Raw genomic sequence first — 26,200 nt, forward strand, 5'->3', positions numbered from 1 at the left:
CGAAGTAAAAGCATCGGGTTTAAAAGGGATATGCATTTTTCTTGGACGCCCTGCCTTATTTTGGTGGCCCCGATTTTTCTGTAAATAAACGAATCAATAGCAACCAGGGTGCCTATCTGTTTGTGTCAAGCGAACAACCCGTCCCGAAGAATGACTGAATGAGACTCGGGGACTCCGCCTCTTTTCTTCCACCCGCAGATTTAAATTTGAACTATTCAGAAAGCCGCGTATAGTTTTGGGCGCCTTTGGGCGAAAGCATGGCGGAGCTTGCAGATTTGAACCCGGAGCAAATAGAAGAGTTCCGCAGGTATTTCCCGAGGGGTGCAGGTGTGGGGAAGGGGCGCCTCCTGATTTGCTCCTGGCAAGCCGTTTCTTTGTGCAGGGGCTTGGCAGGAGTGGGGGATCCCACATCCCTATATTCATCTTCCTTTTTTTTTTTTTCCCTGCTAAGAGAGTCTCCCGAAAGGTGCTTTTCTTCAAAAGGCAACTAGACTTTCTTATTTTTTTCCTTTGAAAACGAAAAGCAGCTTTGGGACAACCGTGACCAAATGATTGAGAATCTCCATAAATACTAAGGGGGTCCTTTATCAATGGGAGCTGGCTAAGATTTAAACCAGCAGAATTATTTGGGGGAAAAGAATGAGAATGTCGGTCCTGCCTCCGCTCCTGGCTTTTAAGTAAGAACGATCCTTGACTCCGGTTGGTGAGGAAAGTATAGTTTACTTAAAGGTTAAGCAGAATACAATAAAGCAATAAAGTTTTTTTTGGAAATGGACGCTCTGCTTATAGTCTGGCATGCAGTTACATTCTTCCTATCGGACCTTGGGATGCCAGCTCTACTCTGCGCTCACTCTCTTAGCTTTCGTTTCCCCCCCATCTCTTAGCTTTCGTTTCCCATCGTAGGCGCTCCCCCTCCTATTTTCCCCACACCAATTGTGTGAGGTGTTTTGGGCTCAGAGAGAGAGAGAGAACTAAGCAAAGCACAGCTTATAACATTCGGGTCCAACCTTGGGAACTTTTTAAGTCGTGTGGACTTCAACTGCCAGAATTCCCCATCCAGGTCTGGGCACCCCTCGCTTCGAACAAGATGTGAATTTAGCCCCTATATGGACAAAGTTCCTAGACCAGTGTGCCTTAACCACTGACTGCCTTTGGTGTTTGGTGAACCAAGCCAACTGTGATTTATTCTGCAAGATATGGCTAAGCAAAGCACAGCTTGGAATAGTGATCTCCAATTCCCCATCCAGTTCTGGGCATCTCTGGCTTAAAAAAAGACGGGAATTTAGGCACTCTGAGGACAAAAGTCCTGTTGGCTCATGATGTCAGGGAAGAACCCTGACTGCATCTGTTACTTTAAAAAAGCATCTAGAGTGAGAAGGAGGTTAGGTTTGGAACTGCATCCTCAATCATTTGGAAGTAAGCCTTGTTGAAAGCTTTTGCTGAAGGTAGAGAATAATTTTGCCAAGCTGTCTTCTTGAGGCGGTGGAACACTTCAATCAGCCCTTCTCTGATAGTAGAACTCCCATCTTAGCGTCTTTATCATATCTCAGTTGCGTTTCCATTTGTGGCCACCATGATAATTCAACACCCTGATCTTGTACAGTACACGTGCTTGATAATATAACTCCCAATCTGGTAGTCCAAAACCTCCATTATTGCAACATTTTCAGTCTAATTCTAGCTTTCTTTCTAGCGTTTTTGAAAGAAATTTCAAAATTTATTGTGTTTGGCTCATCAAAAAGGAATGGTTTGAAACAAGAAAAACAATTCCTTGTAAAATATTCCTTTTTATAGTTGCTGTTCTTCCTAACCTTGATGGTTGCAAATTTTTCTTTTTCCAAGTCATTTTGTTTATTCAATAGCTTAATATAGTTACCCTCTTTTATTGTTGCACATCTTCCTGTTCGATATATTCCCAAATATTTAACTTTTTCAACTATCTGGAGATCTGTCTTTTTTGCCAATTCATTTTTTGTTTATCTGTAAGATTTTACCTATTTTACCTATTATTTTAATTTTTCTTTATTTGTTTTCAATCTTGCTACTTCCCCATATTATTCTCTTCTTTTTATTAGTTTAGGACCAGTTTGCAATGGTTCTTCTATGATGAATATCAAGTTGTCCGCAAATGCTTGTAATTTATATTTTTCCTTCTTTATTTCCATGCCTTTTATTTCTGAGTCTTCTCTAATATTTTTGTTTAATACTTCCAATGTTAATATAAATAACAATGGGGATAATGGACATCCTTGTCTTGTGCCTTTTTTTATATTAAAATTTTCTGTAAAGTCCCCATTAACTTTTGCTGTTTGTCTATAATATATTGTCGTAATCATTTTTATAAATGTCTCTCCAAAGTCCATACGATCTAACTGTTGCATCATAAATTGCCAATTTAGGTTATCGAACGCTTTGTCATCTGAGAAGACCAGTGCCATGTGTTTTTCTGAATGTATTTCTTAATATTCCAATGTATCTAAGATAATCCTTACATTGTTTTTTATTTGTCTTTTTGGTAGAAATCCATTTTGATCCGAATGAATAAATTCATTTAAAAATCTTTTTAGTCTCTCTGCCATTATTGATGTGAATATTTTATAGTCTGCATTCAGCATTGATATTGGTCTAGAATTCTTTACATGTGTCCGATCTGAGTCTTCTTTTGGAATTAGGGTAATATTTGCTTGTGTCCAAGTGTTTGATATTTTGGCCTCTGACATTACCTCATTACAAACCTCTAGCATACATTTATCTTGTAGGTGTTTATAAACCTCTTTTTTTTTTGTCTTTTTATCGGCTCCGTCAACTCCATCATTATCTTTTCATTTAAGATTTTTAATGTTGTCATACTTTTGGTAGTTCAGCTCTTTCCAGGTATTGTGTTATTATTTTCTCTGAATTTTTTTCTGTATCATATAATTTTTCATAAAATTCTTCAATTATTTTTTTTTAAATTTCATTTTGAAATTATACATCCTTTCTCGTCTTATAGTTTACTAATCAATTTCTTATCTCTTTCTTTTTTCAGTTTGTTTTGTTTTGTTCTTTTGATTAGTTCTGCCAATTCTTCCTTTTCTATCAAGTTCAGTTTATGTTTTATTATTTCCATTTGATTTTTAAGAGTTTTCTTTTGTGGATCTCTGTACTTCTAGCTCAAGTTTTTTGAATTCTTCTCTCAACGTCATTTGATTTTGGTTTTTTTTTCCTTGTTCTTTCTCAGTATGTAGGTTAGAGCTAATGCCCTGATATATGCCTTCACAGTGTCCCATACATTTTGCTGTGATGTGTCTTATTTTCTTTAAAGAAAAAATTCATTCCTTTTGCTATTGCTTGTATAAATTCTTTCTCTTTTAATATAGATTGATTCAATGTCCATGTCAGGTTTTTTTTTACTCCTTTCCATCTTAATTTTATCGGGGTTATGGTCAGCCCAAATATTGGTTTCTATCTCAATCTCCTATAAATTTGTTCTGAATTCGCGTAACATCCATATCATATCAATTCTGGACCATGATTTATGCCTGTTTGAATAAAATGTATATTGATTTTTTTTGGGGTGGGAGGGCATTCATTTCTCTCCTCATCCTGTATACAAGTTTCTTCTATCATGTTAAAAAATCTTAGGAAGTATTTTCCTTTCCTTTTCCCCCTTCTTACTATTTCTGTAGTCTAGTTTTGCATCTACGATTGCATTAAAATCTCCTAGGAAATATTTTGATATTCCATTTCCAGTATCATCTTATGTAGTTTTTGGTAGAATTCTTATTTGGGGTGTATATTACTACCATGAGTATCTGTTTGTGGTTCATTACTATTTCCACCATTAAAATCCTCCTTCGTCTCCATAAATTTGTCTGGAATTTATTGTTTCCTTAATATAAAAAGCTGCCCCCCTTTTCTTTTGTTGTACTGATGAAAAATATAATTTCCCAATTTTTGGATATTCCAGTAGTTTAGAATGCTGTTTTTTTTATATGGGTTTCTTGGAGGCAAATTATGTCTACTGAAGAAAGTTAGCACCCACCCCTCTTAGAAGAATGAAATATTTTAGGAAATATTAAAAAGACAGAATATTATATTTCTCTGGATGAGAAATTGAGAAACATGCTCTTGGAGACAGAAACTCAGCCCCAATTTAGAGGGTATGAATAACATTCTCTCTCCACTCCATGTGTTCAGCTGCACCAGGACCATGTGCTTCATGGTTCTGCTCCATTAAACCAGCTTTCCAAGGAGCCTCCATGTTTCCAGTGTCTTTCTCCCCACTTGGAACCAAACCCAGATAGACATTTCTTCCAACACTACTTTCAATTTTTGTAATCGTGTATTTTTTTTCCTTTTGAGGGGAGAATTCAATCCGTTTATGTTCATTGGCAGCATTTCACTTTCCTTCTCCATCTCTTTTATTTATATATTGGTTTTATTCTTCTAGTTGTTCTTGTCTGTCCCTGTTCTTTTGCCCTTGCTTCTTTCTCCTCAGGCAAGGTTATATAGCTATCATAAAATTCTGTTGCCTTATTTATAGAATCTAATCTGCATCTTTTACCATCCCAATTCACTAAAATTCTCTCTGGGATCAGCCATCTTCTCTTTCAATCAATTTAGTAGTCAAAAATTGATATTGCTTCTGTGAGTCTCTTATCCTTCTAGGGATCTGTTTCAGAAGCACAATCTCTTTTCCTTGATATTGTAATGGGTCATCTCTTACACTTCTCAATATTTCATCTCTTCATTTTTTCACAAATCTCACATGTACCTCCTGAAAGCCAAATCTGGCTCTAGTTTCTGCCTCAGTTTACCTTCCCAATAAGCAACTGAGTCGGAAGATCACTTATAAGTAGTTTATTAGGATCTCTCTATGAAAAAAAAGGAAGAGAGAACCTTGAGCCCCATATTCACTCCTTTTTATAGTTAACACAACAAAGAAAACGCAAGAGGAAAGTTGATTGGACAGAATAAAAGTAACCTCCCCTTTGCATAGAAAATCAGTTACATGTAAACAAACATGTTAAATATTTGCATCCATAATATCACACATGTTCATTAAAATGAAGTCTGACATCACAAGGGGTGTAATTGTAAGGGAAAAGGTTGTTTAGAGTTCATGAAAGACATAAGCTAGACCCCAAGTTGTACTAACAAACTTTTCTTATCTGGAGGTAGTCTCCAGCTTGTTATCACTTTAAGAATATTAAAAGCTAATTAATCTGAACATTATTTTAAAAGAGAGAAAATAAATCAAATTAAAATACAAAGGAACTATGTTAACAAATAACAAAACCCATGTCATTTGCCCCTCACTCCCTAGGGACCTTGTGTCTTCTTGCATAGTTTGAGTTGATTCTAAATATTTTATCTATCTTCCCCCCCCCCCAATCTCTTGTTTCCCTATCTCTGGGCACCAGCTAACACCTTTATAATCAGTTCTGGGAGATCTTCATTATATCGGTATGTTCTGAAATTTTAAAAAATGTGCTGCTTTTTCCATCACTAAAACAATGACTGTATCATCCAGATTTTTATTTGCTTGTATCAGTCTTCAGTTTATTTCTCCCATCTTTTGTTCTGCTTCTTCTGATTTGTCCTCTCGTTTCTGTATTCTTTGCTCATTTTTTATTATCATTTGCTGAAAATTTCCTAATCTTGCATCCATATTGTGGATTTGCTCCTTCATCTCCTCCCAGTTGCCTTTCGTCTCATTGTGATTTCTTTTTGTTTCCTCTTTATGTGACGTAATTGCTTCTTGGATTGATTGTAGCACAGATTGTACTTCTTTTTGCAAAGTATTATTTTTTCTTGATGCCACATTTCTTGTATTGATCTCTGATTCGATGGAATGGATGCTGCAGATTTTGGTGTGGAAGATGGTCTTTTCCCAATTTTAGTTACATTTGAATTGCTCATTTTTGTTCCACTCCTCCACTTTTTTCTCCTCAACCTATTTCTTTCATTGCTGTTTTCTTTGACTGCATCTATTGCTTTAAAAAAAAAAAAAGAGCGAGAGGGAGGCTACGTTTGGAACTGCATCCTCAATCATTTGGAAGTAAGCCTTATTGAAAGCTTTTGCTGAAGGTAGAGAATAATTTTGCCAAGCTGTCTTCTTCAGACAGTGAAACACTTTTGCAACCAGCACTTCTCTGATAGTAGAACTCCCATGTCCAGGAGGAAGGAGAAAGAGAATAATATAAAATCCAGGAGGAGGTGTGGACTTTTCAGATTTGCAGGCTCACATGGCTTTAATACAGGTAGTCCTCAATTTATGACCACAGCTGAACCCAAAATTTCTGTTGCTAAACAAGACAGTTGTTAAATGAATTTTGCCCCATTTTATGACTTTTCTTGCCACATTTGTTAAGTGAATCACTGCAGTTGTTTAGTTAGTAGCATGGTTGTTAAGTGAATCTGGCTTCCCCATTGACTTTGCTGATCAGAAGGTCGCAAACTGGGATAACGTAAATCCGAGAAACTGCAGCCATCACAGGGTGGATAAAAATCAATAATTTTTTAAAAAAAATAAAAAAAATCAGATTTTTTTTATTTAAATCGTATTTTTTTGATTTAAATCGTATTTTTTTGATTTATATCTAATTTATTTAAATAAAACACTTTTGGGGTAAAAATCTATCGTAAGATAGTTTTCTATTTAAGATACATAAATAATTTAGTTTATTCAGCATGAAATGGAGCTTAGTTATGTAGCATGAGGCTGTATATTCTGCAACACTGGGACTATCGGTGAGTCAACAGTAGGTCAAAGAAGTAGCAGAGATGACAGTTGCTCTTTAAAAATTATAATTTAAATCGAGTTGATTTAAATCAAGCCTTTTTACTAGTGATTTAAATCATGATTTAAATTGTGATTTAAATCAACTCGATTTAAATCAAATCCACCCTGAGCCATCATAAAGAGGAATCAGTTGAAAAGCGTCCGAATTTCAATCACATGATCATGGGAACAGCTGCAATGGTCATAAGTCTGAAAAACGTTCATGTCACTTTTTCCAATGCCATTGTAACTTTAAGTCAGTAAATCAACTGATGTAAGTCAAGGACTACCTGTACTAGCCTAGAAATAAGCACTACTACTACTGCTACTACCCACCTCCGAATCTAAGGCATTTATGTTGCAGAAAGAGTGGGTTTTTTAATCATGGCAGCCTGGTCTACCCAAAATGGGACAGTTAACCTTAATCTTAAACACAATCTCTCCTCTGGTATAACCAATAAAGCGAGGAGAGCCTGTGGTTTAAAGGTAAATACATCTACCAATATGTAAGCAGCCCAGTTTCAAATCCCAGAATTGTATGGCTACCTGATCAAGAGCTAAATAGCTTGAATAGATCTGTACCACTGTCCCTTTATTTCTTTGATTTTACAGATATGTGTCCCAAGCCAAGCAGGAGGCCCGAAGTGGGAACTTGGAAGCATCTATCCAATTGTTCCAACAGGCTCTTGAAATCCATTCCAGTGAAAAGCTGACCGCGAACATTAAAAAGTTGGAGGAAGCCCTAGCTTCTCTGGCTGTGGAGGAGGAAGAGGACGACGATGGCATTTTTGTGGATGTGTGTCAGAGCGGACTCATGCTGTACGGAGAAATGCACGATAAGCTTTTTGACTATCAGAGAGAAGGGGTTGCTTTTTTGTACCAGTTATATCGAGACAGAAGGAAGGGTGGCATCCTGGCAGATGACATGGGACTCGGGAAGACCATTCAGGTCATTACGTTCCTCTCCGGAATGTTTGATGCAAAACTCATCCGTTCCGTGTTGCTGATTCTCCCAGCCAGCCTTCTTAACAACTGGGTGAAAGAGTTTGCCAAGTGGACCCCAGGCCTGCGAGTGAAAGTTTTTCATGGAACCAACAAAGCTGAACGTAACAGGTCTCTGGAGCGGATCCAGAGGAGAAAGGGCATCTTGCTCACAACCTACCAGATGCTCCTCAACAGCCGGCCGCAGCTTTCTAGCTTTGGTGGGAAAGAGTTTGTTTGGGACTATATCATTCTGGATGAAGCCCATAAAATCAAAACTCCATCTGCCAAAACGACAAAATTTGTGAATGCCATTTCTTCCAAAAACCGCATCCTTCTCACAGGGACTCCGGTTCAAAACAATCTCAAAGAACTTTGGGCTCTTTTTGATTTTGCTTGTCAAGGCTCGCTTTTGGGTACCAGCAAGACCTTTCGGATGGAATATGAGAACCCCATCACAAGAGCCAGGGCAAAAGACGCCACTCCTGGAGAGAAAGCTCTGGGACTTAAAATCTCAGAAAACCTGATGTCCATCATAAAGCCATATTTTCTGAGACGGACTAAAGATGAGCTCCAGAAGAAGAAAAAGGCTGAACTTCCAAACCATCTTCCTGAAAATCAAAGCAAAGATCTTGCTCCCACCATGCCTTCACTTCCTCGAAAGAACGAGTTCATTATATGGGCATTCTTATCACCCATACAAGAGGAAATATATAGAAATTTTATATCTCTGGATCATATCAAGGAGCTGTTGACATCTAAAAGGTCCCCACTGGCTCAACTGAATATCCTGAAGCAGCTCTGTGATCACCCAAGGCTCTTGTCAAATCGAACATGTAGTCAACTAGGCCTGGAAGCATCCAATTATAGTAAACAAGATGTTGTTGAAAAAAACCCCAGTGAGCTCCCAGACATGAAGTGGAGCATTGGGCATGTTTCTGATGAGATGCTGATTCAGCAGTCTGGAAAGTTGAGCTTCCTTGTGGCGCTGCTGGAAAGACTGCAAGATGAGGGACATAGAACTCTGGTGTTTTCCCTATCACGAAAAATGTTGGACATTATAGAGCGCGTCTTAACTCACAGGGGATTTAAGGTCATGCGCGTTGATGGGACAGTGACTCAGTTGGCAGAACGAGAGAAGAGAATTGGCATGTTTCAAAAAGATGGAGACTACTCTGTCTTTTTGCTTACTACTCAAGTTGGTGGGGTTGGTTTAACCTTAACAGCTGCTAGCCGGGTGGTGATCTTTGATCCTAGCTGGAATCCAGCTACAGATGCCCAAGCTGTGGACCGAGCTTACAGGATTGGCCAAAAAGAGAATGTCATAATCTACCGTCTGATTACCTGTGGGACAGTAGAAGAGAAGATTTATAGAAGGCAAGTCTTCAAGGATTCCTTAATGCGTCAAAGTACGGGCGATAAGAAAAATCCCTATCGCTATTTCACTATGCAAGAGGTAAAGGAGTTGTTCATATTGGAAGACACACGAAGCTCGGCCACACAGTTACAACTGCAGTCCTTGCATGCCACCCAAAGAAAAACAGACACTGAGTTGGATGAACACATTGCATACCTCCACGCGCTAGATATATTTGGCATTTCTGACCATGATTTGATGTACACACGTGACACAGCACATGATGATGAAGCCGAAAATGAAGAAGCCCACAGGTACATTGAACACAGAGTCCAAAAAGCCCAAGAGTTGGTACAACTAGAATCTCAGTTGAATGACCAGCACATGAGAAATATCAGAAACACGACTGAAGGAGCATGGCTGAGAGATATAGACTCATCCACCCAGCCAAAAACAAAACCATCCAAGTCTTCACCAAGTGAAACTCTTGGACCATCTATGTCCGAAAGGACAAACCCAACAGTTGTGGCATCACCCATTCCATCCATGAAGAAATCACCAACTCCTCTTCCAACGCCTGTGTTTAACCCACCTGTATTTATTAGTCCTGTACACAGTAATGAAGTTATTGATCTTACAAGCGACGATGACAACGATGTTGTTAGTGATATGGTCAATTTGAGCTCTAAAATGACCAGTCTGGTTGTTGAAGACGTGGATGATGAGCAAATACTTCAGATTATTTCTAATATGGAAGATGCTTTGCCTTCTGAGGAGAAAGAACAGCAATTTCCCAGCTACCAAGCGTGTGAACTAAAGCCTGGGACAAGTCTTGTGTCCCCTTTTCAGACTCATTCAATATCTAACAAGGAGGACTACGGTCCTGAATCCAGTGCAATCTCTGAACTGCCTGCCCAGGATAAGGATGATGAGCAACTGGTTTTCCATACAATCAATACGGAAGTTCTGCACTTCAAAAACAAAGAATATCAACCAATCAGACTGCAAGCAGATGAGCAAAACGAGAGTCTAAATCTTGTATCTCCTCTTCTCCAAGCTATTTCATTATCTATCAAAGGCAGTGTCAACTCTGAATCCAAAATGATCTTTTGTGAGCCATCTCCAGAAGCAAGAAATGAGCTTAAAGATGTCCACATGAAACTGCTGCAGGACTTTGCAGAAAAAGACATGTCATTAAAGGAGACAGTAAACAAAGGATTCCAGCTGAGGTTGGTTAGCTACTGTAGCTCTGCAACTGAATCAATTGGGAGAGAACATGGGAGTCACAGAAGCCTCCAGACTAGCAATGGTGCAGAGGGCTCTGTGGTCATGGACGATTCCAACGGTCCATGTGATAGTAGAGACAGTTTTGGGCTGTGGAAAAAGAAGCGTCCTGCAATTATTGTTTCGGATGAGGAAGAGGAAAATGATGAATTAATAGATGAACTGGATGACGACAAGCCAGAGGGAATTTGTATGTCCACGCCAAAGACCAACAGGCCAATGGCTGCGATTTATTTTTCTCCAAGGGTCAAACTGAGTGGAAGAAGATCAACAGCTTCTCAACGATCCCTCTTCGATCTGGTCTTGGAAAAAGTGGAGGGTGCAGCCGAAGAAGCAGGAAGTAAAGATCTCCAGATGAAACTGCTGCAAGACTCAATTGTGTATCCTGATGATGACATGCACCAAACTCAGGCTGACATGTCACTTGGTTGTCTTCATGCAGATGCCTGCGCAATTAAGGAACTAGATGCTGTGGCACCACAGGAGACCATGCTTAGCAAAATGACAGAAAGCATCACATTGCAGAAGTCTGATGTGAGAGAAACTGCACAGTTCAAGTCTCTTGATATTTCCTCTCAACAGATGAGAAATACCAGAAACACGACTGAAGGAACATGGGTAAGAGATATAGACTCATCTACCCAGCCAAAAACAAAACCATCCAGGTCTTCATCAGGTGGCCCTCTGGGGCCATCCATGTCCGAAAGGACAAACCCAACAGTTGTGGCATCACCCATTCCATCCATGAAGAAATCACCAACTCCTCTTCCAACGCCTGTGTTTAACCCACCTGTATTTATTAGTCCTGTACTCAGTAACAAAGTTATTGATCTTACAAGCGACGATGACAACGATGTTGTTAGTGATATGGTCAATTTGAGCTCTATAATGACCAGTCTGGTTCTTGAAGACGTGGATGTTGAGCAAATACTTCAGATTATTTCTAATATGGAAGATGCTTTGCCTTCTGAGGAGAAACAACAGCAATTTCCCAGCTTCCAAGCGTGTGAACTAAAGCCTGGGACAGGGCCTGTGTCCCCTTTTCAGACTCATTCAATATCTAACAAGGAGAACTACAGTCCTCAATCCAGTGCAATCTCTGAACTGCCTGCCCAGGATAAGGATGATGAGCAACTGGTTTTCCATACAATCAATACGGAAGTTCTGCACTTCAAAAACAAAGAATATCAACCAATCAGACTGCAAGCAGATGAGCAAAACGAGAGTGTAAATGTTGTATCTCCTCTTCTCCAAGCTATTTCATTATCTATCGAAGGCAGTGTCAACTCTGAATCCAAAATGATCTTTTGTGAGCCATCTCCAGAAGCAAGAAATGAGCTTAAAGATGTCCACATGAAACTGCTGCAGGACTTTGCAGAAAAAGACATGTCATTAAAGAAGACAGTAAACGAAGGATTCCAGCTGAAGTTGGTTAGCTACTGTAGCTCTGCAACTGAATCAATTGGGAGAGAACATGGGAGTCACAGAAGCCTCCAGACTAGCAATGGTGCAGAGGGCTCTGTGGTCATGGACGATTCCAACGGTCCATGTGATACTAGAGACAGTTTTGGGCTGTGGAAAAAGAAGCGTCCTGCAATTATTGTTTCGGATGAGGAAGAGGAAAATGATGAATTAATAGATGAACTGGATGAGGACAAGCCAGAGGGAATTTGTATGTCCACGCCAAAGACCAACAGGCCAATGGCTGCAATGTATTTTTCTCCAAGGGTCAAATTGAGAGGAAGAAGATCAACAGCTTCTCGTCGATCCCTCTTCGATCTGGTCTTGGAAAAAGTGGAGGGGGCAGCCGAAGAAGCAGGAAGTAAAGATCTCCAGATGAAACTGCTGCAAGACTCAATTGTGTATCCTGATGATGACATGCACCAAACTCAGGCTGACATGTCACTTGGTTGTCTTCATGCAGATGCCTGTGCAATTAAGGAACTAGATGCTGTGGCACCACAGGAGACCATGCTTAGCAAAATGACAGAAAGCATCACATTGCGGAAGTCTGATGTGAGAGAAACTGCACAGTTCAAGTCTCTTGATATTTCCTCTCAGCAGATGAGGAATACCAGAAACACGACTGAAGGAACATGGGTAAGAGATATAGACTCATCTACCCAGCCAAAAACAAAACCATCCAGGTCTTCATCAGGTGGCCCTCTGGGGCCATCCATGTCCGAAAGGACAAACCCAACAGTTGTGGCATCACCCATTCCATCCATGATTAAATCACCAACTCCTCTTCCAATGCCTGTGGCTATCCCACCTGTATTTATTAGTCCTGTACTCAATAACAAAGTTATTGATCTTACAAGCGACGATGACAACGATGTTGTTAGTGATATGGTCAATTTGAGCTCTATAATGACCAGTCTGGTTCTTGAAGACATGGATGTTGAGCAAATACTTCAGATTATTTCTAATATGGAAGATGCTTTGCCTTCTGAGGAGAAAGAACAGCAATTTCCCAGCTTCCAAGCGTGTGAACTAAAGCCTGGGACAGGGCCTGTTTCCCCTTTTCAGACTCATCCAGTATCTAACAAGGAGAACTACAGTCCTGAATTCAGCGCAATCTCTGAACTGCATGCCCAGGATAAGGATGATGAGCAACTGGTTTTCCATACAATCAATACGGAAGTTCTGCACTTCAAAAACAAAGAATATCAACCAATCAGACTGCAAGCAGATGAGCAAAACGAGAGTCTAAATGTAGTATCTCCTCTTCTCCAAGCTATTTCATTATCTATCGAAGGCAGTGTCAACTCTGAATCCAAAATGATCTTTTGTGAGCTATCTCCAGAAGCAAGAAATGAGCTTAAAGATGTCCACATGAAACTGCTGCAGGACTTCGCAGAAAAAGACATGTCATTAAAGAAGACAGTAAATGAAGGATTCCAGCTGAAGTTGGTTAGCTACTGTAGCTCTGCAACTGAATCAATTGGGAGAGAACATGGGAGTCACAGAAGCCTCCAGACTAGCAATGGTGCAGAGGGCTCTGTGGTCATGGACGATTCCAACGGTCCATGTGATAGTAGAGACAGTTTTGGGCTGTGGAAAAAGAAGCGTCCTGCAATTATTGTTTCGGATGTGGAAGAGGAAAATGATGAATTAATAGATGAACTGGATGAGGACAAGCCAAAGGGAATTTGTATGTCCACGCCAAAGACCAACAGGCCAATGGCTGCGATTTATTTTTCTCCAAGGGTCAAACTGAGTGGAAGAAGATCAACAGCTTCTCGTCGATCCCTCTTCGATCTGGTCTTGGAAAAAGTGGAGGGGGCAGCCGAAGAAGCAGGAAGTAAAGATCTCCAGATGAAACTGCTGCAAGACTCAATTGTGTATCCTGATGATGACATGCACCAAACTCAGGCTGACATGTCACTTGGTTGTCTTCATGCAGATGCCTGCGCTATTAAGGAACTAGATGCTGTGGCACCACAGGAGACCATGCTTAGCAAAATGACAGAAAGCATCACATTGCGGAAGTCTGATGTGAGAAAAACTGCACAGTTCAAATCTCAAGATATTTCCTCTCAGCAGATGAGGAATACCAGAAACACGACTGAAGGAACATGGGTAAGAGATATAGACTCATCTACCCAGCCAAAAACAAAACCATCCAGGTCTTCATCAGGTGGCCCTCTGGGGCCATCCATGTCCGAAAGGACAAACCCAACAGTTGTGGCATCACCCATTCCATCCATGATTAAATCACCAACTCCTCTTCCAATGCCTGTGGCTATCCCACCTGTATTTATTAGTCCTGTACTCAGTAACAAAGTTATTGATCTTACAAGCGACGATGACAACGATGTTGTTAGTGATATGGTCAATTTGAGCTCTATAATGACCAGTCTGGTTCTTGAAGACGTGGATGTTGAGCAAATACTTCAGATTATTTCTAATATGGAAGATACTTTGCCTTCTGAGGAGAAACAACAGCAATTTCCCAGCTTCCAAGCGTGTGAACTAAAGCCTGGGACAGGGCCTGTGTCCCCTTTTCAGACTCATCCAGTATCTAACAAGGAGAACTACAGTCCTGAATCGAGTGCAATCTCTGAACTGCCTGCCCAGGATAAGGATGATGAGCAACTGGTTTTCCATACAATCAATACGGAAGTTCTGCACTTCAAAAACAAAGAATATCAACCAATCAGACTGCAAGCAGATGAGCAAAACGAGAGTCTAAATGTAGTATCTCCTCTTCTCCAAGCTATTTCATTATCTATCGAAGGCAGTGTCAACTCTGAATCCAAAATGATCTTTTGTGAGCCATCTCCAGAAGCAAGAAATGAGCTTAAAGATGTCCACATGAAACTGTTGCAGGACTTCGCAGAAAAAGACATGTCATTAAAGAAGACAGTAAATGAAGGATTCCAGCTGAGGTTGGTTAGCTACTGTAGCTCTGCAACTGAATCAATTGGGAGAGAACATGGGAGTCACAGAAGCCTCCAGACTAGCAATGGTGCAGAGGGCTCTGTGGTCATGGACGATTCCAACGGTCCATGTGATAGTAGAGACAGTTTTGGGCTGTGGAAAAAGAAGCGTCCTGCAATTATTGTTTCGGATGAGGAAGAGGAAAATGATGAATTAATAGATGAACTGGATGAGGACAAGCCAAAGGGAATTTGTATGTCCACGCCAAAGACCAACAGGCCAATGGCTGCGATTTATTTTTCTCCAAGGGTCAAACTGAGTGGAAGAAGATCAACAGCTTCTCGTCGATCCCTCTTCGATCTGGTTTTGGAAGAAGTGGAGGGTGCAGCCGAAGAAGCAGGAAGTAAAGATCTCCAGATGAAACTGCTGCAAGACTCAATTGCGTATCCTGATGATGACATGCCCCAAACTCAGGCTGACATGTCACTTGATTGTCTTCCTGTATATGCCTGCGAAATTAAGGAACTAGATGCTGTGGTACCACAGGAGACCATGCTTAGCAAAATGACAGGAAGCATCACATTGCAGAAGTCTGATGTGAGAGAAACTGCACAGTTCAAGTCTCTTGATATTTCCTCTCAGCAGATGAGAAATACCAGAAACACGACTGAAGGAACATGGGTAAGAGATATAGACTCATCTACCCAGCCAAAAACAAAACCATCCAGGTATTCATCAGGTGGTCCTCTGGGGCCATCCATGTCCGAAAGGACAAACCCAACAGTTGTGGCATCACCCATTCCATCCATGAAGAAATCTCCAACTCCCATGGTTACCCCACCTGTATTTATTAGTCCTGTCGTCAATAATGAAGTTATTGATCTTACAAGCGATGATGACAACGATGTTCTGCACTTCAAAAACAAAGAATATCAACCAATCAGACTGCGAGCAGATGAGCAAAACGAGAGTCTAAATGTGGTATCTCCTCTTCTCCAAGCTATTTCATTATCTATCGAAGGCAGTGTCAACTCTGAATCCAAAATGATCTTTTGTGAGCCATCTCCAGAAGCAAGAAATGAGCTTAAAGATGTCCACATGAAACTGTTGCAGGACTTCGCAGAAAAAGACATGTCATTAAAGAAGACAGTAAATGAAGGATTCCAGCTGAGGTTGGTTAGCTACTGTAGCTCTGCAACTGAATCAATTGGGAGAGAACATGGGAGTCACAGAAGCCTCCAGACTAGCAATGGTGCAGAGGGCTCTGTGGTCATGGACGATTCCAACGGTCCATGTGATATTAGAGACAGTTTTGGGCTGTGGAAAAAGAAGCGTCCTGCAATTATTGTTTCGGATGAGGAAGAGGAAAATGATGAATTAATAGATGAACTGGATGAGGACAAGCCAAAGGGAATTTGTATGTCCACGCCAAAGACCAACAGGCCAATGGCTGCGATTTATTTTTCTCCAAGGGTCAAACTGAGTGGAAGAAGATCAACAGCTTCTCGTCGATCCCTCTTCGATCTGGTTTTGGAAGAAGTGGAGGGTGCAGCCGAAGAAGCAGGAAGTAAAGATCTCCAGATGAAACTGCTGCAAGACTCAATTGCGTATCCTGATGATGACATGCCCCAAACTCAGGCTGACATGTCACTTGATTGTCTTCCTGTATATGCCTGCGAAATTAAGGAACTAGATGCTGTGGTACCACAGGAGACCATGCTTAGCAAAATGACAGGAAGCATCACATTGCAGAAGTCTGATGTGAGAGAAACTGCACAGTTCAAGTCTCTTGATATTTCCTCTCAGCAGATGAGAAATACCAGAAACACGACTGAAGGAACATGGGTAAGAGATATAGACTCATCTACCCAGCCAAAAACAAAACCATCCAGGTATTCATCAGGTGGTCCTCTGGGGCCATCCATGTCCGAAAGGACAAACCCAACAGTTGTGGCATCACCCATTCCATCCATGAAGAAATCTCCAACTCCCATGGTTACCCCACCTGTATTTATTAGTCCTGTCGTCAATAATGAAGTTATTGATCTTACAAGCGACGATGACAACGATGTTCTGCACTTCAAAAACAAAGAATATCAACCAATCAGACTGCGAGCAGATGAGCAAAACGAGAGTCTAAATGTGGTATCTCCTCTTCTCCAAGCTATTTCATTATCTATCGAAGGCAGTGTAAACTCTGAATCCAAAATGATCTTTTGTGAGCCATCTCCAGAAGCAAGAAATGAGCTTAAAGATGTCCACATGAAACTGCTGCAGGACTTTGCAGAAAAAGACATGTCGTTAAAGAAGACAGTAAATGAAGGATTCCAGCTGAGGTTGGTTAGCTACTGTAGCTCTGCAACTGAATCAATTGGGAGAGAACATGGGAGTCACAGAAGCCTCCAGACTAGCAATGGTGCAGAGGGCTCTGTGGTCATGGACGATTCCAACGGTCCATGTGATAGTAGAGACAGTTTTGGGCTGTGGAAAAAGAAGCGTCCTGCAATTATTGTTTCGGATGAGGAAGAGGAAAATGATGAATTAATAGATGAACTGGATGAGGACAAGCCAGAGGGAATTTGTATGTCTACGCCAAAGACCAACAGGCCAATGGCTGCGATTTATTTTTCTCCAAGGGTCAAACTGAGTGGAAGAAGATCAACAGCTTCTCGATCCCTCTTCGATCTGGTCTTGGAAGAAGTGGAGGGTGCAGCCGAAGAAGCAGGAAGTAAAGATCTCCAGATGAAACTGCTGCAAGACTCAATTGCGTATCCTGATGATGACATGCACCAAACTCAGGCTGACATGTCACTTGATTGGCTTTATGCAGATGCCTGCGAAATTAAGGAACTAGATGCTGTTGCACCACAGGAGACCATGCTTAGCAAAATGACAGGAAGCATCACATTGCAGAAGTCTGATGTGAGAGAAACTGCACAGTTCAAGTCTCTTGATATTTCCTCTCAGCAGATGAGAAATACCAGAAACACGACTGAAGGAACATGGGTAAGAGATATAGACTCATCTACCCAGCCAAAAACAAAACCATCCAGGTATTCATCAGGTGGTCCTCTGGGGCCATCCATGTCCGAAAGGACAAACCCAACAGTTGTGGCATCACCCATTCCATCCATGAAGAAATCTCCAACTCCCATGGTTACCCCACCTGTATTTATTAGTCCTGTCGTCAATAATGAAGTTATTGATCTTACAAGCGACGATGACAACGATGTTCTGCACTTCAAAAACAAAGAATATCAACCAATCAGACTGCGAGCAGATGAGCAAAACGAGAGTCTAAATGTGGTATCTCCTCTTCTCCAAGCTATTTCATTATCTATCGAAGGCAGTGTAAACTCTGAATCCAAAATGATCTTTTGTGATCCATCTCCAGAAGCAAGAAATGAGCTTAAAGATGTCCACATGAAACTGCTGCAGGACTTTGCAGAAAAAGACATGTCGTTAAAGAAGACAGTAAATGAAGGATTCCAGCTGAGGTTGGTTAGCTACTGTAGCTCTGCAACTGAATCAATTGGGAGAGAACATGGGAGTCACAGAAGCCTCCAGACTAGCAATGGTGCAGAGGGCTCTGTGGTCATGGACGATTCCAACGGTCCATGTGATAGTAGAGACAGTTTTGGGCTGTGGAAAAAGAAGCGTCCTGCAATTATTGTTTCGGATGAGGAAGAGGAAAATGATGAATTAATAGATGAACTGGATGAGGACAAGCCAGAGGGAATTTGTATGTCTACGCCAAAGACCAACAGGCCAATGGCTGCGATTTATTTTTCTCCAAGGGTCAAACTGAGTGGAAGAAGATCAACAGCTTCTCCTCGATCCCTCTTCGATCTGGTCTTGGAAGAAGTGGAGGGTGCAGCCGAAGAAGCAGGAAGTAAAGATCTCCAGATGAAACTGCTGCAAGACTCAATTGCGTATCCTGATGATGACATGCACCAAACTCAGGCTGACATGTCACTTGATTGGCTTTATGCAGATGCCTGCGAAATTAAGGAACTAGATGCTGTGGCACCACAGGAGACCATGCTTAGCAAAATGACAGGAAGCATCACATTGCAGAAGTCTGATGTGAGAGAAACTGCACAGTTCAAGTCTCTTGATATTTCCTCTCAGCAGATGAGAAATACCAGAAACACGACTGAAGGAACATGGGTAAGAGATATAGAATCATCCACCCAGCCAAAAACAAAACCATCCAAGTCTTCACCAGGTGACACTCTTGGGCCATCCATTTCTGAAAGGACAAACCCAACAGTTGTGGCATCACCCATTCCATCCATGAAGAAATCTCCAACTCCCATGGTTACCCCACCTGTATTTATTAGTCCTGTCGTCAATAATGAAGTTATTGATCTTACAAGCGACGATGACAACGATGTTCTGCACTTCAAAAACAAAGAATATCAACCAATCAGACTGCGAGCAGATGAGCAAAACGAGAGTCTAAATGTGGTATCTCCTCTTCTCCAAGCTATTTCATTATCTATCGAAGGCAGTGTAAACTCTGAATCCAAAATGATCTTTTGTGATCCATCTCCAGAAGCAAGAAATGAGCTTAAAGATGTCCACATGAAACTGCTGCAGGACTTTGCAGAAAAAGACATGTCATTAAAGAAGACAGTAAATGAAGGATTCCAGCTGAGGTTGGTTAGCTATTGTAGCTCTGCAACTAAATCAATTGGGAGAGAACATGGGAGTCACAGAAGCCTCCAGACTAGCAATGGTGCAGAGGGCTCTGTGGTCATGGACGATTCCAACGGTCCATGTGATAGTAGAGACAGTTTTGGGCTGTGGAAAAAGAAGCGTCCTGCAATTATTGTTTCGGATGAGGAAGAGGAAAATGATGAATTAATAGATTAACTGGATGAGGACAAGCCAAAGGGAATTTGTATGTCCACGCCAAAGACCAACAGGCCAATGGCTGCGATTTATTTTTCTCCAAGGGTCAAACTGAGTGGAAGAAGATCAACAGCTTCTCATCGATCCCTCTTCGATCTGGTCTTGGAAGAAGTGGAGGGTGCAGCCGAAGAAGCAGGAAGTAAAGATCTCCAGATGAAACTGCTGCAAGACTCAATTGTGTATCCTGATGATGACATGCACCAAACTCAGGCTGACATGTCACTTGATTGGCTTTATGCAGATGCCTGCGAAATTAAGGAACTAGATGCTGTGGCACCACAGGAGACCATGCTTAGCAAAATGACAGGAAGCATCACATTGCAGAAGTCTGATGTGAGAGAAACTGCACAGTTCAAGTCTCTTGATATTTCCTCTCAGCAGATGAGAAATACCAGAAACACGACTGAAGGAACATGGGTAAGAGATATAGAATCATCCACCCAGCCAAAAACAAAACCATCCAAGTCTTCACCAGGTGACACTCTTGGGCCATCCATTTCTGAAAGGACAAACCCAACAGTTGTGGCATCACCCATTCCATCCATGAAGAAATCTCCAACTCCCATGGTTACCCCACCTGTATTTATTAGTCCTGTCGTCAATAATGAAGTTATTGATCTTACAAGCGACGATGACAACGATGTTCTGCACTTCAAAAACAAAGAATATCAACCAATCAGACTGCGAGCAGATGAGCAAAACGAGAGTCTAAATGTGGTATCTCCTCTTCTCCAAGCTATTTCATTATCTATCGAAGGCAGTGTAAACTCTGAATCCAAAATGATCTTTTGTGATCCATCTCCAGAAGCAAGAAATGAGCTTAAAGATGTCCACATGAAACTGCTGCAGGACTTCGCAGAAAAAGACATGTCATTAAAGAAGACAGTAAATGAAGGATTCCAGCTGAGGTTGGTTAGCTATTGTAGCTCTGCAACTAAATCAATTGGGAGAGAACATGGGAGTCACAGAAGCCTCCAGACTAGCAATGGTGCAGAGGGCTCTGTGGTCATGGACGATTCCAACGGTCCATGTGATAGTAGAGACAGTTTTGGGCTGTGGAAAAAGAAGCGTCCTGCAATTATTGTTTCGGATGAGGAAGAGGAAAATGATGAATTAATAGATGAACTGGATGAGGACAAGCCAAAGGGAATTTGTATGTCCACGCCAAAGACCAACAGGCCAATGGCTGCGATTTATTTTTCTCCAAGGGTCAAACTGAGTGGAAGAAGATCAACAGCTTCTCATCGATCCCTCTTCGATCTGGTCTTGGAAGAAGTGGAGGGTGCAGCCGAAGAAGCAGGAAGTAAAGATCTCCAGATGAAACTGCTGCAAGACTCAATTGCGTATCCTGATGATGACATGCACCAAACTCAGGCTGACATGTCACTTGATTGGCTTTATGCAGATGCCTGCGAAATTAAGGAACTAGATGCTGTGGCACCACAGGAGACCATGCTTAGCAAAATGACAGGAAGCATCACATTGCAGAAGTCTGATGTGAGAGAAACTGCACAGTTCAAGTCTCTTGATATTTCCTCTCAGCAGATGAGAAATACCAGAAACACGACTGAAGGAACATGGGTAAGAGATATAGAATCATCCACCCAGCCAAAAACAAAACCATCCAGGTATTCATCAGGTGGTCCTCTGGGGCCATCCATGTCCGAAAGGACAAACCCAACAGTTGTGGCATCACCCATTCCATCCATGAAGAAATCTCCAACTCCCATGGTTACCCCACCTGTATTTATTAGTCCTGTCGTCAATAATGAAGTTATTGATCTTACAAGCGACGATGACAACGATGTTCTGCACTTCAAAAACAAAGAATATCAACCAATCAGACTGCGAGCAGATGAGCAAAACGAGAGTCTAAATGTGGTATCTCCTCTTCTCCAAGCTATTTCATTATCTATCGAAGGCAGTGTAAACTCTGAATCCAAAATGATCTTTTGTGATCCATCTCCAGAAGCAAGAAATGAGCTTAAAGATGTCCACATGAAACTGCTGCAGGACTTTGCAGAAAAAGACATGTCATTAAAGAAGACAGTAAATGAAGGATTCCAGCTGAGATTGGTTAGCTATTGTAGCTCTGCAACTGAATCAATTGGGAGAGAACATGGGAGTCACAGAAGCCTCCAGACTAGCAATGGTGCAGAGGGCTCTGTGGTCATGGATGATTCCAACGGTCCATGTGATACTAGAGACAGTTTTGGGCTGTGGAAAAAAAAGCGTCCTGCAATTATTGTTTCGGATGAGGAAGAGAAAAATGATGAATTAATAGATGAACTGGATGAGGACAAGCCAGAGGGAATTTGTATGTCCATGCCAAAGACCAACAGGCCAATGGCTGCGATTTATTTTTCTCCAAGGGTCAAATTGAGTGGAAGAAGATCAACAGCTTCTCGTCGATCCCTCTTCGATCTGGTCTTGGAAGAAGTGGAGGGTGCAGCCGAAGAAGCAGGAAGTAAAGATCTCCAGATGAAACTGCTGCAAGACTCAATTGCGTATCCTGATGATGACATGCACCAAACTCAGGCTGACATGTCACTTGATTGGCTTTATGCAGATGCCTGCGAAATTAAGGAACTAGATGCTGTGGCACCACAGGAGACCATGCTTAGCAAAATGACAGAAGGCATCACATTGCGGAAGTCTGATGTGAAAGAAACTGCACAGTTCAAGTCTCTTGATATTTCCTCTCAGCAGATGAGAAATACCAGAAACACGACTGAAGGAACATGGGTAAGAGATATAGACTCATCTACCCAGCCAAAAACAAAACCATCCAGGTCTTCATCAGGTGGCCCTCTGGGGCCATCCATGTCCGAAAGGACAAACCCAACAGTTGTGGCATCACCCATTCCATCCATGAAGACATCTCCAACTCCCATGGTTATCCCACCTGTATTTATTAGTCCTGTCGTCAGTAATGAAGTTATTGATCTTACAAGCGACGATGACAATGATGTTGTTAGTGATATGGCCAATTTGAACTCTATAATAACCAGTCTGGTTCTTGAAGACGTGGATGAGCAAATACTTCAGATTATTTCTAATACGGAAGATGCTTTGCCTTCTGAGGAGAAAGAACAGCAATTTCCCAGCTTCCAAGCGTGTGAACTAAAGCCCGGGACAGGTCTTGTGTCCCCTTTTCAGACTTATTCAATATCTAACAAGGAGGACTACAGTCCTGAATCCAGTGCAATCTCTGAACTGCCTGCCCAGGATAAGGATGATGAGCAACTGGTTTTGCATACAATCAATACGGAAGTTCTGCACTTCAAAAACAAAGAGTATCAATCAACCAGACTGCAAGCAGATGAGCAAAACGAGAGTCTAAATGTTGTATGTTCCCTTCTCCAAGCTATTTCATTATCTATCGAAGGCAGTGTCAACTCTGAATCCAAAATGATCTCTTGCAATCCATCTCCAGAAACAAGAAATGAGCTTAAAGATGTCCAGATGAAACTGCTGCAGGACTCCATTGTGTACCCTTCAGATGGTGGCATGCACCAAACTCAGGCTGACATGTCACTTGATGTTCTTCATGGAGATGCCTGCGAAATTAAGGAACTAGATGCTGTGGCACCACTTGAGACCATAGTTAGCAAAATGACAGAAAGCATCACATTGCAAAAATCTGACACGAGAGAAACTACGCAATTCAAGTCTCTTGATATTTCCTCTCACTATCAGCACAGGAGAAATATCACAAACACATCTGAAGGAGCATCGCTAAGAGATATAGAATCATCCACCCAGCCAAAAACAAAACCATCCAAGTCTTCACCAGGTGACACTCTTGGGCCATCCATGTCTGAAAGGACAAACCCAACAGTTGTGGCATCACCCATTCCATCCATGAAGAAATCTCCAACTCCCATGGTTACCCCACCTGTATTTATTAGTCCTGTCGTCATTAATGAAGTTATTGATCTTACAAGCGACGATGACAACGATGTTCTGCACTTCAAAAACAAAGAATATCAACCAATCAGACTGCGAGCAGATGAGCAAAACAAGAGTCTAAATGTTGTATCTCCTCTTCTCCAAGCTATTTCATTATCTATCGAAGGCAGTGTAAACTCTGAATCCAAAATGACCTTTTGTGATCCATCTCCAGAAGCAAGAAATGAGCTTAAAGATGTCCACATGAAACTGCTGCAGGACTTCGCAGAAAAAGACATTTCATTAAAGGAGACAGAAAATGTAGGATTTCAGCTGAGTTTGGATAGCTACTGTAGCTCTGCAACTGAATCAATTGGGAGAGAACATGGGAGTCACAGAAGCCTCCAGACTAGCAATGGTGCAGAGGGCTCTGTGGTCATGGACGATTCCAACGGTCCATGTGATAGTAGAGACAGTTTTGGGCTGTGGAAAAAGAAGCGTCGTGCAATTATTGTTTTGGATGAGGAAGAGGAAAATGATGAATTAATAGATGAACTGGATGAGGACAAACCAGAGGGAATTTGTATGTCCACGCCAAAGACCAACAGGCCAATGGCTGCGATTTATTTTTCTCCAAGGGTCAAATTGAGAGGAAGAAGATCAACAGCTTCTCGTCGATCCCTCTTCGATCTGGTCTTAGAAGAAGTGGAGGGTGCAGCCGAAGAATCAGGAACTGCCAGCAATGTATCTAATGATGCTCATCATGAGTTTGAAGACGAGCTAACCCAAAGTTACATTGAGCAAATGTCAGAGGAAGCGGAAGAGGAGCCATCAGGAGAAACACTGGATTCTGCGAGAGAATCTAGCCATTTTCATGATACAGACTCTTCAAGAGATGAATCTTTTCCCTGAAGTCGCAATATAGGGGAAATCTGATCTTTCTGAAAAAAGAAAGCCCTTAGGTTACTGTGCTTGAGTTGAATGTTTGCTCTGAAGACTTATTGCTACGGTTGGATTTTGTTTTGGAGAGCCAACTACTGAAAATTAAATATACAATATATTCCGGTCTATTTTAGCAGACTCTTTTAGTTTTTTTTTTTTTTTAATTTGATTTATATGCCGCCCTTCTCCGGAGACTCAGGGCGGCTTACAATGCGTTAAGCAATAGCCTTCATACTTTAGTATATTTATACAAAGTCAGCTTATTGCCCCTACAAACTGGGTCCTCAATTTACCTACCTTAGAAAGGATGGAAGGCTTAGTCAACCTTGAGCCTGAGGAGATTCGAACTTATAGTAATTGCAGACAGCTGGTGTTAATCACAATGCTATTAGTCTGCTGAGCCACGAGGCCCAGATTATTATGCACATTATCTTAAGGCCGTGATGATGACCTGTGGCACGCAGGGACCTCTCTGCGGGCATGCCAGCCGTTGCCCCAGCCAAGCTCCTGCTGGCCAGCTGGTCTTTGAGTCTCTGCCGCGCAGGGGGAGGGGCGCATGCGGGGCACACACACGCACATTAGCAGGGAGGACTGGGCACATGCACGAGGGTTGCAGGTTGGTGCAGGATGCTTTCCAGGTCCTTTTTGCAATATTCCAGCCACTAATGGATACCTCCATTAATTCCAATTTGTGATTAGATATTACTGGCAGAGAAATGTAGTATTGTCTAAATGCATAACAATAATTAAAATTCATATTTAGTGAAAACATTATCCATACATTCCATATAATCAAGTAAGCACTTCCTCATCTGATTTTCAAAGCTCAGTTTATCAAGAACAGAATTCTTTTCAACTATTGGAATCATTAAACTGAAACAATTCTCTACCGATAGGAACTATTGCCCGTATACAGAAAGCTTGTATTTCTTTCAGCCACCAAACCAAAGATCAAAATAACCAGTTCAAACTCTTTTGAAAAGATCATAAAGTTCAACATTCATAATGGTAGGGATATCAGATTTGTGCTGCAAACATTCATACAACCACTAGGTGATAGAAATTAGGTACACACTATGTTAATTTATTGTTGCTGTTTACCACCAATTAATTATCTGATTTCCACAGCACACATCTCGTAGCTGTCATTAAAAATGGTTAGGAAATAATAATAATAATAATAATAATAATAATAATAATAATAATAATAATAATAATAATAATAATAATAATAATAATTTTATTTCTATACCGCCCTTCTCCCGAAGGACTCAGGGCGGAGTACAGCCTATTTAAAAAACACAAGACAAAACAACAATTGAAATTTAAAATAATTAAATAAATTTGGCTCAATTTAAAACCCCAGAAATTTAAAATACCCCAATTTAAAATTATTATGTTGATAGCCTGGCCTGGCGGAACAACAGGGTCTTCAGTGCGCAGCGAAACACCTGGAGGTCGGAGATCTTACGTATTTCCGGGGGCAGTTCATTCCACAGGGTTGGGGTTCCCACAGAGAAGGCCCTCCCCCTGGGTGTCGCCAGCCAACATAACTTGGCCAATGGCACCCTGAGGAGACCCTCTCTGTGGGAGCGGACTGGCTGGTGGGAGGCTATTGGTGGCAGAAGACGGTCTCGAAGGTACCCGGGTCCTATGCCATGGAGCACTTTAAAGGTGGT

The 26,200-nt window shown here is 41.4% G+C and overlaps 1 protein-coding gene across 1 annotated transcript; it reads left to right on the plus strand.

Moving 5' to 3' along the window:
• Positions 1–257: 257 nt before the first annotated feature.
• LOC139322873 (uncharacterized) lies at positions 258–24,491 on the plus strand. Its single transcript, XM_070952121.1, has 8 exons — positions 258–307; positions 7,379–10,254; positions 10,738–11,736; positions 12,220–12,488; positions 13,239–14,713; positions 19,829–20,255; positions 22,566–23,457; positions 23,863–24,491. The coding sequence occupies exons 1-8, from the start codon at positions 258–260 to the stop codon at positions 24,489–24,491; spliced, it is 7,617 nt and encodes a 2,538-aa protein (XP_070808222.1).
• The last annotated feature ends 1,709 nt before the right edge of the window (positions 24,492–26,200 follow it).

Source organism: Pituophis catenifer, unplaced genomic scaffold, assembly GCF_029215685.1.
Source record: "Pituophis catenifer annectens isolate HBS135680 unplaced genomic scaffold, rPitCat1.0.hap2 SCAF_11, whole genome shotgun sequence".
NCBI classification, from domain to species: Eukaryota; Metazoa; Chordata; class Lepidosauria; order Squamata; family Colubridae; genus Pituophis; species Pituophis catenifer.

Excerpts from the sequence above, each read along its gene's own strand:
- LOC139322873 (XM_070952121.1), top strand. The coding sequence starts at position 258 with ATGGCGGAGCTTGCAGATTTGAACCCGGAGCAAATAGAAGAGTTCCGC. Across the intron at positions 11,737-12,219 it reads AAGAAATGAGCTTAAAGATG|TCCAGATGAAACTGCTGCAA; the intron begins TCCACATGAAAC and ends GAAGTAAAGATC. Across the intron at positions 23,458-23,862 it reads AGAATCATCCACCCAGCCAA|TCGCAGAAAAAGACATTTCA; the intron begins AAACAAAACCAT and ends TGCTGCAGGACT.